Source organism: Prionailurus viverrinus, chromosome A1, assembly GCF_022837055.1.
Source record: "Prionailurus viverrinus isolate Anna chromosome A1, UM_Priviv_1.0, whole genome shotgun sequence".
Taxonomy (NCBI): Eukaryota; Metazoa; Chordata; class Mammalia; order Carnivora; family Felidae; genus Prionailurus; species Prionailurus viverrinus.
In genome coordinates, this window is record NC_062561.1 from 142878635 (window position 1) to 142894989 (window position 16355).

Here is a 16355-nt window from a genome sequence, read left to right on the forward strand (position 1 = left end):
TTTGATGACAGGTACCTCTAAATAAGAATATATGTGCAAATTCAGATTTCGGTTATGCTAGATTTACTTTTCTTAAATATTTTATCATACATTGCTGGTATAAAAATTAGAATTCTAGGACATATTCCAACCCACTACCCCACTTTAAGTAATTTTCTTCTGGTAACGCAGTTACAATTGTTTTTTGCATTAAAAAGACAATCCCAAAAGTTTTAAGAGATTCTGTATATTCCTATTCATTAATATACTAAGATTAAAATAATATTTAAACGCTGTAAACATTAATAATGCGCAATTTAAAACACAACTCTTTGGAAAAAAATGAAAATCAATACATTCTAATGCTCACAATGAAAATCTCAAGATGGTGGTGTTAGAGGGCAGGGTAATAGAGGTTCGAGAATTAAGGTAATAAAATTTCCAAGGAAACATAAAACACTTTGAAAACTTTTCCACAACAAGAAATAATATCAATATAAATGTATTTATTCCAAATTTTTGGTGATGGCAATTTTTTTTAAAAGCTTAGGAAATCAACAAACACACTGTTTTTGTGCATTTGGCTGGAATCAGAATCATAAGATTTTCAGATTCCAGTCATATCTTTCTCTTCCAGTTATGTTCCTGAACTCTCATTCGTACATCACCGATACTATGATTCATGTATGTATCATAGTATCAACGGTCTTTCAAAGATTTAAAGCAACCAAAAAAAGAGCAAGATAGAAAATTAGTCACTTTTTGTTCTCCATGGTCTTCTCAACCACAGAATAAACAGGACACTGAACTAAAACCAAACTGATAATACACTCACACAAATGCTCTGATTATTAACATCTGCTTTTTCAATACTTCAAAGACAAGCTGGATTGTAAATGACTTTGATTCTTTATTCTGAATGCCCTGAACAAGTGCTTAAGTGCACTTTTTAAACCTTCTACGAGAAGGCAGTTTCCACTGCCATTTTAACCCAAGTAACTTAGCTGCAAAAACAAATAATGATTCCTAGCTGACCACAGCAGTTACAGAAAGGCATCTAGAATGATTTTACAGATCACTTTGTAAGCAGTTCAATTTAAAAGCTATTGTGTTTCGACTCTAGCCACTGCACAATGCAACAGTGTAAAATAAATCCTGCAAAAACATCAATTTTATGTATCTAAATTTGTCAAAGGCAAAATCAGTAGATATCTAAACAAACTGCAGACAAATAGCAAATGAGATCCAATAATCTGTATCAAGACTCAGTAGGCATTAATACTTTAGTATGAATTAAGTTGGGGCAGCAGGGCAAGTGTAGTTACCTTGTGACATGGCAGGCATTCAGTGAGGCACCAGGGCACTGAGTACATAAAGTACTATTTCAAAATTACTCAGTAGTCTTCACAAAATAACAACTTTTAATTATTCTTTTATGATATTAACTCATCTGTCCCATTAAACACTATGTGTAACCCTGGTTCAACAATCTTCATGTAGCATGCATTTTATTCTGGAAGGACTTTGCTCCAAAAGCAGTATTTAATACACACAAAGGATATTCCAAAGAATAAAATATTCACAATCAGAATATATAAGTTGACTGCACTACAGATCTATATCTTATTCAATTTGAATTTAAAAGTAGAATTAATTTAAATTTTAGTGTTCATGTGTTTAGCTATGTCACTTAATAAATAGCAAATGGGATCTAAGTCTTGAATACAACAAAACCCAAGTTTCTTTTTTAAAAAAATTATATAGCCAACATCTACTGAGTTCTCACCACGTGTCTGCACTATTTTTAAGACTTTACCTGTTTCCTGGCACAAAAACAGACACTCAGATCAATGGAACAGAACAGAGAACCCAGAAATGGACCCACAAATGTATGGCCAACTAATCTTTGACAAAATAGGAAAGAATATCCAATGGAATAAAGACAGCCTCTTCAGCAAGTGGTGCTGGGAAAACTGGACAGTGACACACAGAAGAATGAACCTGGGCCACTCTCTTACACCATACACAAAAATAAACTCAAAATGGATGAAAGACCTAAATGTAACACAGGAAGCCATCAAAATCCTTGAGGAGAAAGCAGGCAAAAACCTCTTTGATCTTGGCCGCAGCAACTTCTTACTCAACACATCTCCGGAGGCAAGGGAAACAAAAGTAAAAATGAACTATTGGGACCTCATCAAAATAAAAAGCTTCTGCACAGTGAAGGAAACAATCAGCAAAACTAAAAGGCAACCAACAGAATGGGAGAATATTTGCAAACTAACTATCAGATACAGAGTTAGAATCCAAAATCTGTAAAGAACTTATCGAACTCAACACCCAACAAACAAATGATCCAGTGAAGAAATGGGCAAAAGACATGAATAGACACTTCTCCAAAGAAGACATCCAGATGGCCAACTGACACATGAAAAAATGCTCAACACCATTCATCATCAGGGAAATACAAATCAAAACCACAATGAGATATACCACCTTACACCTGTCAGAATGGCTAACATTAACAATTCAGGCAACAACAGATGTTGGCAAGGATGCGGAAAAAGAGGAACTCTTTCGCATTGTTGGTAGCAATGCAAGCTGATGCAGCCACTCTGGAAAACACTATGGAGGTTCCTCAAAAAACTAAAAATAGAACTCCCCTACGACCCAGCAATTGCACTACTAGGCATGTATCCAAGGGATACAGGTGTGCTGTTTCGAAGGGACACATACACCCCCATGTTTATAGCAGCGCTATCAACCATAGCCAAAGTATGGAAAGAGCCCAAATGTCCATCGATGGATAAATGGACAAAGAAGATGTGGTATATATATATAATGGAGTATTACTCAGCAATCAAAAAGAATGGAATCTTGCCATTTGCAACTACACAGATGGAACTGGAGGGTATTATGCTAAGCGAAATTAGAGAAAGACAAATATCATATGACTTCACTTATATGAGGACTTTAAGACACAGAGCAGATGAACATAAGGGAAGGGAAGCAAAAATAATATAAAAACAGGGAGGGGGACAAAACATAAGAGACAAATATGGAGAACAAACAGAGGGTTACTGGAGGGGTTGTGGGAGGGGGGATGGGCTAAATGGCTAAGGGGCATTAAAGAATCTACTCTTGAAATCATTGTTGCGCTATATGATAACTAATTTGGATGTAAATTTTAAAAAATAAAATTAAAAAGAATAAAGGAAAAAAAAAGATAAAACTTCCAAAAGTGGTTAAAACCTAAAAAAAAAAAAAGAAAAAAGAAAGAAAGCAGATCTCAAAAAACAACCTAACTTTACATCTCAAAGAACTAGAAAAAGAACAAAATTTATCCATCCATCCACCGATGGACATTTGGGCTCCTTCCATACTTTGGCTATTGTTGATAGTGCTGTTATAAACATGGGGTGCATGTGTCCCTTTGAAACAGCACATCTGTATCCCATGGATAAATGCCTAGTAGTGCAGTTGCTGGGTTGTAGGGTAGTTCTATTTTTAGTTTTTGGGGGGAACCTCCATACTGTTTTCCAGAGTGGCTGCACCAGCTTGCATTCCCAGAGATCTGATTTCTTAATATGTGTGTTCATTGGTATAATCTTTCCTCTACAATTGCTATAAAGTTTCAAACCACTTTTGCTGCATACCATAACATTTGATACATTGTATTTTCATTTTCACTTGTTTCTAGATAATTTTTTCCTTCTGATTTCCTCTTTGACTCAATGGTTGTTTCAAAGTGTGCTGTTTCGTTTCCATATATTTGTAGATCTTTTCACCTTCCTCTTATTTTTTATTTCTAGCTTCATACCACTGTGGCCAGAAAAGACAGCTGCTATGATTTTAAGCTTCTTATGCAAATATCAAAGCTACTCTCTTAACCCCTACACCTCTCATACACAATCTATGAGAAGTCCTGGCTTTGATAACTGGAATCAATATTAAGAGTAGATACAAAGACAAAGGCACTCTCTGGTGAGAAACGTGGTGGGAACTCAGATGCTAACACATTTCTGTGAGTCTTACTCTTAGCTTTAAAATAATTATATAACTGCCTTGCAAGCTTTACTAACACCTTGAGGGGAAAGAAAATTTCACCACCAGAGATATTAAAAATTGGTCCTGATTGGGGCGCCTGGGTGGCGCAGTCGGTTAAGTGTCCGACTTCAGCCAGGTCACGATCTTGCGGTCCGTGAGTTCGAGCCCCGCGTCAGACTCTGGGCTGATGGCTCAGAGCCTGGAGCCTGTTTCCGATTCTGTGTCTCCCTCTCTCTCTGCCCCTCCCCCGTTCATGCTCTGTCTCTCTCTGTCCCAAAAATAAATAAAAAACTTTGAAAAAAAAAATTGGTCCTGATAGGCTCCAAAACTTGCCTTGAACCACACAAATATGACCCCTCTTAAGAACATCAGAGTATGTATCACCCCAACTTCAAAGAAAAAAATAATACATTTCCCCCAAACTATAACTCTGTTAGTTACAGAACATTAGTTTTTAACTTTAACCAACAATGAAGGGACACAATGGAGAAGAGTTTGAAGAAAAACCAGACAGAAGCCATGGAGAATGTTTCAAAAGGGAAGAAGCAGTATATGAAGTCAAATGTTAACAAAAGATCATGAAAGACAAATGAACAGCAAATTATCCACTGGGTTTAATAAGAAAACAGTGAGTGACCCTGGCAAAGGCAGTATTAGTGGACTAGTGGGGAGGCAAAATCAGACTGTGACAGACTGAGGAGTGAGTTTTAGATCAGGAAATAAAATTCTTTTCAAGTAATTCTTCAAAAAAACCTTCAGTTTTAAAGGTAGAAGGGAATGAAATAAGACCTAATAATAATGACAGCAGACACTTATGTAGTACCTATGTGCCAGAAACATCCTTAAGAGCTTTACATATATTAACTAATATAATATTTATAAAATATGAGAGGTTGTCTTTTTTTTTTCCACTATCATTTCACAGATGGTTAAAGTATAGAAGTTTTAATGGAAAAACACAGAGATGGTAAGTGGTGGAGCCAAGATTAATATTTGGTTTTAATTCTTTAAGTACAATTTTATGATTTATAGAAAACTTGCAAGAAAAATAAACAGGTTTTGAGTACTCTTCACACAGATTCCCCAAATGTTATCAGCTTACTATATATTTGCTTTACTTTTCCATACATACACAGATATTTTGTTTTCTAAACTGATAACAAGTTGTAGACTTGCCCTTAAACACCAAAATACTTCGGTGCAAACTTTGTAATAAAAGGAATGCTTTTTCATTACTACAGTAAAATGATTTAAAAATTAGGAATTTAAACAGTGAACCAATACTCTTATCTAATCTACAGATCTTATTGAAATTTTTCCATTTTTCCCTACCAAGTCCCTTATAGCAAAAGAAAATTAAAAATATGTGTAGCATTAAGTTGTCGTATCCTTTTAATCTCTTTTAATGTGAAAAAGGTCCTGAATTTTTCTTTATATTTCATGATACTGGCATTTTTAATGAGTGCAAGCCAGTTATTTTGTAGTATACCTTCATCTGAGTTTGTCTCATGTTTCCTCTTGATTGTATCCAAGTTATTCATTTTTGGCAGAAATGCAACAGACCCGAAGCTGAGTTCTATTCAGTAGGTCATATCAGAAGGTATTTGATCCCATTGCTGGCAATGTTAACTATGTTCATTTGGTTCATGCAGCACCTGTCAGGTTTCTCCATTGTGAAAGTCAAAAGTCATTAACTTATGCTTCATAATGAAGTATCTTATGAGGGTATACTTTGAGACTGTACAGATATCCTCTTACTACTCAAACTTTCACCCCCTAGTTTTTAGCATTGCTTGATGATTCCTACCTGAATCAATTATTGTTGTGATAGCTTGCAAATGGTGATATTCCAATTCCATCATGCCTTTCATATTTATTAGTTGTTTTGCATTGTAAGAAAGAGCTTCCCTTTCTCTCATTCATTCATTCATTCATTCATTCCAGTGTGGACTCAAGAGAGTCTTACCCTATTCAATAGGCCATAATTCTTTTACTGTAGTTTATTTTGTTGTTCAAATTGACCAGTGAGAACCCCTTCCAGCTGGCTCTTTGTCTTTTTGACATATCTCTATCACTCTGTGAGCATTTCCTTGCTTTTTAAAGCCCAACAATATGTTCCAAGATCATCTTGCTCTTCCCTTGCCCTAGTTCTGAAACCAGTCATTTCTCTAAGCAGCCCTGCTTTCCTTTGAATGGTGAATGGAATTTAAAAACCAAGGTCTACCATAAAAAAGGAATGCAGTACTACATTCTAGAACATGCACAAACCTTGAAAATATGCTAAGTTAAAGAAGCTAGACACAAAAGGCCACTTGATATATGATTCCATTTATATGAAATATCTAGAATAAGCAAATCCATAGAGACAAAGTAGATTACTTTGTCAAGAGCTGGAGTAAAGGGAGAATCAGGAGTTTGAGCCATGGGATTCTTTTTTTATTATTATTTTTTATTTTTTTAAATTTACATCCAAATTAGTTAGCATATAGTGCAACAATGATTTCAGGAGTAGATTCCTTAATGCCCCTTGGCCATAATTTAGCCCATACCCCCTCCCACAACCCCTCCAGCAACTCTCAGTTTGTTCTCCATATTTAAGAGTCTCTTCTGTTTTGTCCCCCTCCCTGTTTTTATATTATTTTTGTTCCCCTTCCCTTATGTTCATCTGTTTTGTTTCAAAGTCCTCATATGAGTGAAGTCATATGATTTTTGTCTTTCTCTGACTAATTTCACTCAGCATAATAACCTCCAGTTCCATCTGTGTAGTTGTAAATGGCAAGATTTCATTCTTTTTGATTGCCGAGCAATACTCCATTGGGTGTGTACACACACACACACACACCCCATCTTCTTTATCCATCCATCCATCGATGGACATTTGGGCTCTTTCCATACTTTGGCTATTGTTGATAGTGCTGCTATAAACATGGGGGTGCATGTGTCCCTTTGAAACAGCACATCTGTATCCCGTGGATAAATGCCTAATAGTGCAGCTGCTGGGTTATAGGGTAGTTCTATTTTTAGTTTTTTGAGGAACCTCCATATTGTTTTCCCAAGTGGCTGCACCAGCTTGCATTGCCACCAACAATGTAAAAGAGATCCTCTTTCTCTGCATCCTCACCAACATCTGTTGTTGCTTGAGTTGTTAATGTTAGCCATTCTGACAGGTGTAATAAGGTGATATCTCATTGTGGTTTTGATTTGTATTTCCATGGGATTCTTTTATTAGAATGATGAAAACACACTTGAATTACACAGGAGTGATGATTGAACCATCTTATGAATATACCAAAACCCACTAAATTATATAAGAGTGAATTTTATGGTATAAAATTATATCTCAATTAAAAAAACAAGATCTGGGCACTAGCTGTGCTCATTTGTATTCGAGTATTATGCATGTAGGCCCTCTCAAAGGACAACTTAAGAAATAGATGTTTGTATACCCAATATATGCATTCATATCTATACATATAAACGTGTGTAGACACATACACACATGCATTTAAACACTCACATACATCTAGAATATAAAAACCTATGAAGTTTACACTGCTATCTCCAATTCCAATCTAACACTACAGCATTTATTGCATCCTTCCCCTTTTTCAGATTTGTAATTCCCTTCCACAACAGTGTCAAATCTTAGAAGCAGGATGTGGATCCAGATAGTTAAGGTTTCTTAGCCACTATACGTTAAGATGTCCATTTATTTTAACACTATAATTTACTGACAAATATCTAGTTAAAATTCAGGAAAGATCTCTTAACTGGTACTCACAGTGATACTGTCCAAGAGTTTAGCCATATGTTTAATAATTTCACCATGTTGTGCAGGTTGCATTTGCAGTAATTTCTTAATAACAACCACACTTTCAGCAACAACTATTTCTGAAAAAGACAGAGATCATTCATATTACATATGTGTAATGCAATTCAAATGCAATATTCTTGGTCAAATGTAAATTTAAATTAACAAAATATTATACGTGTCTTAATGATGAGGTGAAAACTATAACCAGGAATAAATTTCCAAATTTTGGGGGTTCACACTGTTTTAAGCAGAAGAGTACACTTAAATTTCTAATCTCTGCTGTTGCCTCCTAGCTTCTGATACCCCTTTTCAATACCTGCCTCTTTGAGTCAAAAAAGGAAAGTGAGGTTCAATTTTGCTACACACCATAATGTTCAAGTGTCTGGTTTTTAACTATAGCTTTCAAATACTTGATTTCTACCACAGTGTGGTAATTAAGTAGTTATACAGTTCTTTGATTCCTATCAATTATAAAGTGGTAATCAAACACCTACAATCTAAGTAACTTTTTTCCAATTCTAAAGAAAACAGCAAACTAAAAACAAAAATTCCTTAAGTGGTCTGTCCAGACAAGTGAGTAGTAAGGATCATCAGTAGTAAGAAAGGTGTTACTATAGAAATAACAGACTTCAAAGCCAGAAAGAGTAGGTTTGTGCACTGGAATGTCTCCATTTGTTGCATGAATCCACTGTCTGCCTTTCGTGACCTACTCTGTGCCCACAGAGGTTGACCTCTGTGGACTGCATCAACCAGACTCCCTTACCCCTGGCTTCCAGCTGTGTTTAGCTGATAGGAAGCACCAGCAGGAGATCAAGGGCAGAAGGAGAGCGTATTTGCTATCCTCGCTCTCTCTACTGCAAGGCCTCCCTTGGCAGTGCATGCATTCCTCTTTGGAGAGTTTCAGTTCCTGGGAGTGGCTCTCTCCTGCTGAGTCTGGTCCCACTCCTCACACCCCTTCCCTTCAATTCTAGATCTGATAAAGGGGCTTCCCACCATTGCTAGCCTGTTAGCTCCAGCGTGTTACGTCATACCTTCTTGGTTTCACTTAATCCTGCCCACACCTTATAGGTAGTTCCTTCATTAAATTCTCTTCAATTGTTTCTTTTAAGTGTGCCATCTGTTTCTTGCCAGGGCCTTACTAATATAATAATTGGCAGTGGGAGTGGCTCCAAGGAAGCAGATCCTCAAACGGATTCTGAGACTCAGTTATCAAACTTAAGTGGCTAATCACTGGTCCAAAGTTGTATTTATGGTGGCACCAGCAGAGAATTGTTGTTGAAGTAGCCAGAGCACCTGAACTTATGGAATGAATGTTGCATAAACAATTATTAATGCTACTGATGCCAAAAAAATAAGTCAACAATGCCTTCACTTATTACTTTGACATTTTTTATTAATAGGGCTTCATGGATATTAGAGCTTCCCTTGGCATACACTACAAAGATTTATTTCAATATCATACTGAAAATACCAAGATTTGTGTTTATTCTTTTCTCTGAAATATATTTTCTTATCTAGCTCCCTTTAAGAATGTAAGTGAAATTTTTATCATTCTAATCATTATTAAATATACATATTTCAAACTATAAATACCTATTTCTCCAGTGGAATGATAAATCAGTGTTTATACAATGCTTCAGTTTACAAAATGATGTATTTCTTTCTCTACTCACGGTAACACATGGTAGGTATCTTATTATCATTATTTTAAAGATGAAGAGAGAAGTGGACTAGAATTATATGACTTTGTCCAGAATTCAAACTCAGAACGCGAATGTACAATCTTACCTCAAAATTCTAAGTTACTACATACAGCTATTGCTTTTTTTTTTTCCTCAACGTTTTTTAATTTATTTTTGGGACAGAGAGAGACAGAGCATGAACGGGGGAGGGGCAGAGAGAGAGGGAGACACAGAATCGGAAACAGGCTCCAGGCTCCAAGCCATCAGCCCAGAGCCTGATGCGGGGCTCGAACTCACGGACCGCGAGATCGTGACCTGGCTGAAGTCGGACACTTAACCGAATGCGCCACCCAGGCACCCCCAGCTATTACTTTTATAAAGACCACTGCTTTGAGCTTTGATGCAAACAAAGATTAAGATCCTGCTCTTGTCAAACTTACATTCTAGTAAGAAAATTTAAATGGTTATATAAGTAATTACGATGCAAAGTAAAATATAAGTAAATGTGGTTTTAAGAATCTACAGTATAAAAATTTATATTTTTAAAATACAGCAAAACTAGACTAAGAAAAAATATTGTAGGGGCGCCTGGGTGGTTTGGTCGGTTGAGCGACCGACTTCGGCTCAGGTCATGATCTCACGGTCCGTGAGTTCGAGCCCCGAGTCGGGCTCTGTGCTGACAGCTCAGAGCCTGGAGTCTGTTTCAGATTCTGTGTCTCCCTCTCTCTCTGCCCCTCCCGCGTTCATGCTCTGTCTCTCTCTGTGTCAAAAATAAATAAACGTTAAAAAAAAAAAAAAGAAAAAATATTGTATAACTTTAATTATCCACATGCAGAGGCAGGATTGGCCACAGTTGAAATATATATTTGGCATCATTTATCTTTCATGCTGTATTACTTTCCTATTACCACAAACTTAAAGGCTTAAAACAATACACATTTAGCATCTTACAGTTCCGGAGTCAGGAGTTAACAGTTTAGCCCTTATGGGGCTAAAAGCAAGGTGTCAACAGGACCATGTCTATGTGGGTTCTAGGAGAAAATCCATTTTTTGCCTTTTTCCAACCTGTACACACTGTATACATTCCTTGGCTCAAGGCCCCATTCCAGCAATGGCATCACTTACAATCTCTGCTTCTGATATCTGACTTTGTTGACCTTCCTCCTTCCCTTAAGAGGACCCTTTTGACCTCCATCTCAAGAATCTTAATCTCGGCAAAGTCCCTTCTGCCAGGTAAGGTAAGGATATTCACAGGTTCTGGGCATAAGGACCCGGACATCTATGTGGGAGGCATGATTCTGCCTACCCCACGTGCCTTCTTATCCCTTCCTGTAATCACACCATACTTTTCCTTGATACTATCTCCTGTTTTTCAAAGATTCCAGGACTGTGGTGCTGCTCTATCCAAAGCACAAAATGATCCTGTGTTCTCACCTTTCCAAGCTTCTTCCTTGTCCTTAACAAAACTTAATGGCCCTTACTCTAGAAGTACAACCTACTATTTTTTAATTTAATTTTATTTTGATAAGAACAGTGAACATGAGATCTACCCTTGTACCAAACTTTATTTATTTATTTTTTGACGTTTAATTATTTTTGAGAGACAGAGAGAGATAGAGCATTAGCAGGGGAGGGGCAGAAAGAGAGGGAGACACAGAATCTGAAGCAGGCTCCAGGCTCTGAGCGGTCAGCACAGAGCAAGACAGGGGCTCGAACCCACGGATTGTGAGATCATGACCTGAGCCAAAGTCAGACGCTTAACCGATTGAGCCACCCAGGTGCCCCGCCCCTCATACCAAACCTTAAAATGTACAATACATTGTTGTTGACTATAGGTACAATGTTGCACAGCAAATCTCTAGAGCTTATTCAACTTGCTTAATTAACTGAAACATTAGGTTTGCTGTTTAGTAATTGCCCATTTCCCTTTTCCTCCATCCCCTGGCACTGCCATTCCACTCTCTGATTCTATGAATTTGACTATTTTAGGTATCTCACACCAGTGGAATCATTCAGTATTTGGCTTTTTGTGGCAGGCTTATTTCATTTAGCATGTCTTCCAGGTTACTATAGTCTACTATTATACTCATTTTGCAAATGAAGAATCTGAAGCACAGGGAGATTGAGTAATTTATTCAAGATAAAATTAACATTCAAACACAGGTAGTCTAGTTCTGCATACAAGCAGATAGCTCACCACAGACTAACTGGTCAGTATACAAAAAGACTGTAATACATGTTTTTTATATTACTGTTTTCATCTATTAGACTGTTAACTCTGTAACGGGAAGAACCTTTTTTTATAGGCTGAATGAGTACCTCATTCATCTATTCAACATTTACTAAATACCCCAACTGATTCAAGTTTTCAATAAATTTTAACTGAAATATATAAAACTAAATGAAACACAAACTAGTCCTCTGCCCCAATCCTTTTAGTTTACAGTAGATGGTAAGGTTATTTAGGCAAGCAAATTTTGCTAATGTATTACCTGAAGTAAGTTAACTTACAGAATTAAATTATCTTAAGCCAACTGAAATGCAGATTTCTCATAAAGATCCTCGAGAAATTAGCAAATTAACCTTAGTGATGCTGAACTATTTTAGGCAAGCTTCAAGTCAGCCTTGAAAAGCCCTCTCCATGTCAAGAAGAGAGAAGTAACATAAAAAAAATAAAAAGCGAAAACAAAAATCTACACATCTAAAAACAATATGTTGAATATAGGCAAAAAAGAATGAAGCCGAAATGTTGCACCTATGGTTTTAAGATACGTTATCTGAAGAGATGATGAGGTATCTGAATTAACAGAAAATCAAGAATCACGGATCCTTAGAGCCTCAAAAGATCTTAAGAGATTTTAAAGGAACTGAAGCCTCATTCTTGATACCTATTCCTAAAAGCAGATCTTCTAATAGGAGGAAAAAAGGGGCTCTATTGTCAGGAACGGTCACTATAAAGTTAAAAATACTAATACTTTCTTTAATGCTACTGATTTCAATATGAATATTCTCTTTATTTGTTTTACCAGTTACTTTTATTGATGTGTCCAAACTACAAAAGTGTAGCTCATATAATAAATAATTAAAGAATCAGATACTATAGGCTAATGATGATTATGTAACCAGAATCAGGACACTATGATTTAAGTTTCTTAATATTCAAACTGTAGGAAAAAAGCCATGGTTGTAAGGATAGTTTTGATTTACCAAAAACAAAAGTCTAAACATTAAAATATGAGAGTTTAAATTAGTAAATCCTCCTACCTTTAAGAGTGAACATAGATTATATTTGTCCCCCATTATCTAATTATAAAACAATCTATTCTTCCCTTCAAAGTGTTATAAAGATAGAACATTCATCTTTTAAATTAAAGTCAATAAAAAATATTGTTCAAGATTTTAATATATTATAAAGCTGAAGTAGAGATAATTGCTTTAAAATACACAACTTGCAAATTTCACCTGAGAAAAAAGGGTCAAAAACTAAAATTCAGAAACCTTGAATATTCTTTTGTATTTAAAAGAACTAATGAATATTCTAAATAATTTGTAGTACTTTTTATATGTAACTAAATTTTAAAAGAATAATTTACCCTGGAAAACTTTGGTTCATCACCTTTAATGTTCTGGAGATACTTTCCCAAGAAAAGCACTACATAAAACCAAACAGAAAGTCATTATTAAGATATAGGAAATAAAACATGTTTTTCAACTCACACTTAAAGTGTGACATAGAAACTGAGAAAGGGGCACCTCGGTGGCTCAGTCAATTGAGTGTCCGACTTCGGCTCAGGTCATGATCTCACAGCTTGTGAGCTCAAGCCCCACATCAGGCTTGGTGCTGTCATCCGCGCAGAGCCCGCTTTACATCCTCTGTCACTCTCCCTCTCTGTCCCTCCCCTGCTTGCGCTCTCTCTCGTTCTCAAAAATAAAGAAAACATTAAAAAAACAAGAAATAGAGACAAAAAGGATGCTATCACTAAATGTAAGGGGCGCCCAGGTGGCTCAGTTGGTTAAGCATCTGACTTTGGCTCAGGTCATGATCTCACGGTTTGTGAGTTTGAGCCCCATGTCTGGGTCTGGGCTGAGAGCTCCGAGGCCACTTTGGATTCTCAGTCTCCCTTTCCCATTTACATGCACAGTCCTTCTTTCTGTATGTCTCAAAAATAAACATTAAAAAAAATACAAGTAGAAATGGGCAAAATGACTGACATTTAAAACTTAAGCGCCTCTAGTTAGCTTCTACAGTCATATTTTTTAAAAATCTATTTCCTTGATAATTTTTGTTGTCACTTATTTAGAATTTTAATATTGCATGTAGATAAATGTTCTACCCATCATATTATCTTGAGTTTGCAGGATTAAGGTTTATAAATTTATGTTCACAATAAAAAAAATCACTCTTACTCGGGGCTAAATCTTGTTTCAGTAATATCCTTAGAAGTACTTATCACAATGTTACAGTTTTCTAAAGAGATCTACATGTAGGAATAGATAATTAGGGATAACAGAATTATTGTAATGAAAATATACATAATAATATAAATAAAGTATAAATATAAAATGTACTCAAGCTTCTTATGTTTCAATATGCTTGCTATGTCTAAATATGATGCAATTATACTTAGAATTCCACAAATAATTTCAATGATTTTACACAAAAAAATTAAGCTTTTCTTAAAAAGAATCTCTTGTTTTAATCAAATATACAATCATAATAAATATCCTCTAAATATATTATTATAAGGGTGAAAGTGACTAATATTTCTTTCTCCAAATGGCTTCACTTTCTAAAGCCATACCATAGAAATAACTGACATTTTACCGCAGTACAATATGAAACCTAGATTATGCATTTTACTGGTTATCACCTATCCAGTTTTACAATATGTTTACATGTTGTCTCACTTAACAACATGAAGTGTTTTCAAACTAATGGCTGTTAAATCAAGTTTAATCCTGAATATGAAATTATTAGATGCATTTTTAGAACAAACCTTTGAAGATACACAATAAACATACTTTTTTGATCTAGCCACTTCTCCATGTTATAGTCATTTGCCTGCTTTTAGCACCCTCTGCAGGTGAACCAATATTATATATGACTTCTATGTCATTAAAAGCAGTAAAACAGAACCTTTGTGGAAAGGGTATAATGAAGGTGATTAAACTGTGAAGAAATAAAATAAAACACACTTTCTTAATTCTTGTTTAAGGAGAAACAAACACTGTTTCCAAGTTAATTATCTAATTTACTAAAACAACGACAAAGAAGTGTGTGTGGGTCTTTGTATTTCAAAGATAAAATGCTGCTTTCATCATGACCATACTATTGACATACAGGAAACACTAAAATGAGATGTTAAAAAATGTTACAATTTGAAGAACATGCCAAGAATATTCAAAGGATAAACTTCTTGAAGTAAAATGACATTGTTAACTTACCATCTCTGTTGGACAAGAGACATACCAGGCCATTGAGGCATGTGTCTGTGACTTCTGAGATGTTGGTTGCACATCTGCCTATAGTTTGAATAGTGGCTGCTGCAAATTCTTTATCCTGGCTTTTCACATAGGTCTAAAAAATACCATTTCAATTAGTTTATGCTTTAGGGTACTAACAAGTGAACAAAAAGATCCCTATGGTATTAAGCTTTGTCAGAAATGAAAATTTTATAATACATAACACAATATTCTCATTTATATGCGCAAGAGGTCCAAATGATGACTTAGCTTAATTAAATTTTGTTTTTTACTTAAACAATGTGCCTTAGAAGAGGCGCATTTTCAAGCCAGGTTCATTCACCTGTGGCCACAGAGGCTTGTGATTCCAAAACAGATAGTGGGGAGCAGTCACCCAAAGACAGCAATTAGTTTAAGTGCAAGGTTGAAAGAGATGATGAGAACTCTCTCTTTGGAGGTTTCAGTTCATTTAACCAGCAGCATCTGTGAATCTATGAAAAAAAGGGTTGCTTTTTCAGAGACACTAAATCTAAAGTTGGGAGAAGAGGAGGAAAAGGACAAATATACCACTGGCAAACATTTTGCTTTCAAAATGGTATCTGAATGTAATAAAACTACAATAGCTACAGTGAGTAGTTCAGTAAAGACTTTATATATACTCATTTTGTAACAAAATGCCACAGTTTTGAAATAGATTTTCTTTAAAAGAATGTTTTGAAAATATAGTGTAGGGGCATCTGGGTGGCTCAGTTAAGCAACCGACTCTTGATTTCAGCTCAGGTCACGATTTCATGGTTTATGGGATCAAGCCGCCCATCAGGCTCTGCACTGAGTGCGGAGACTGCTTCGGATTCTGTGTCTCCGTCTCTCTCGGCTCCTCCCCTGCTCTCTCTTTCTCTCTCTCTCCCAATAAATTAATAAAACTAAAAAAAATTTTTAAATAAAAACAAAAATGTAAACTATATATTTATATAAACTTAAAAATAACTGATTTAATAATAGAAAGTTAAAAGATCTTTACAAAATTTACTATAACCCTAAAGAATTTCACTTTGATTATAAATTTCTTAATTTAAAATTCAGCTTTGTTTACAGAAATGAGTATACTTTAAATATGCATATTTATATATTATATGTAACAAAATTTAAAATCCCATGTTCACCTGAATTTTATTTATTTATTTATTTTTTTAAATAAGCTTTACGCTCAACGTGGACTTAAACTTACAACCCTGAGATCAAGAGTTGCATGTTTTGGGGCGCCTGGGTGGCGCAGTCGGTTGAGCGTCCGACTTCAGCCAGGTCACGATCTCGCGGTCCGTGAGTTCGAGCCCCGCGTCGGGCTCTGGGCTGATGGCTCAGAGCCTGGA

The 16355-nt window shown here is 35.7% G+C and overlaps 1 protein-coding gene across 4 annotated transcripts in view; it reads right to left on the reverse strand.

The window, feature by feature from the left end:
• The window catches only part of AP3B1 (adaptor related protein complex 3 subunit beta 1), a 261409-nt gene that overhangs the window by 116839 nt on the left and 128215 nt on the right, over nucleotides 1–16355 (reverse strand). For all 4 annotated transcript variants that reach the window (XM_047853236.1, XM_047853230.1, XM_047853242.1 and 1 more), the window contains 2 exons: nucleotides 14968–15100; nucleotides 7808–7917 (listed from right to left, as the gene is read on the reverse strand). In XM_047853236.1, the coding sequence (XP_047709192.1) occupies nucleotides 7808–7917; nucleotides 14968–15100 (243 nt within the window). The remainder of the gene's footprint in view (nucleotides 1–7807; nucleotides 7918–14967; nucleotides 15101–16355) is intronic.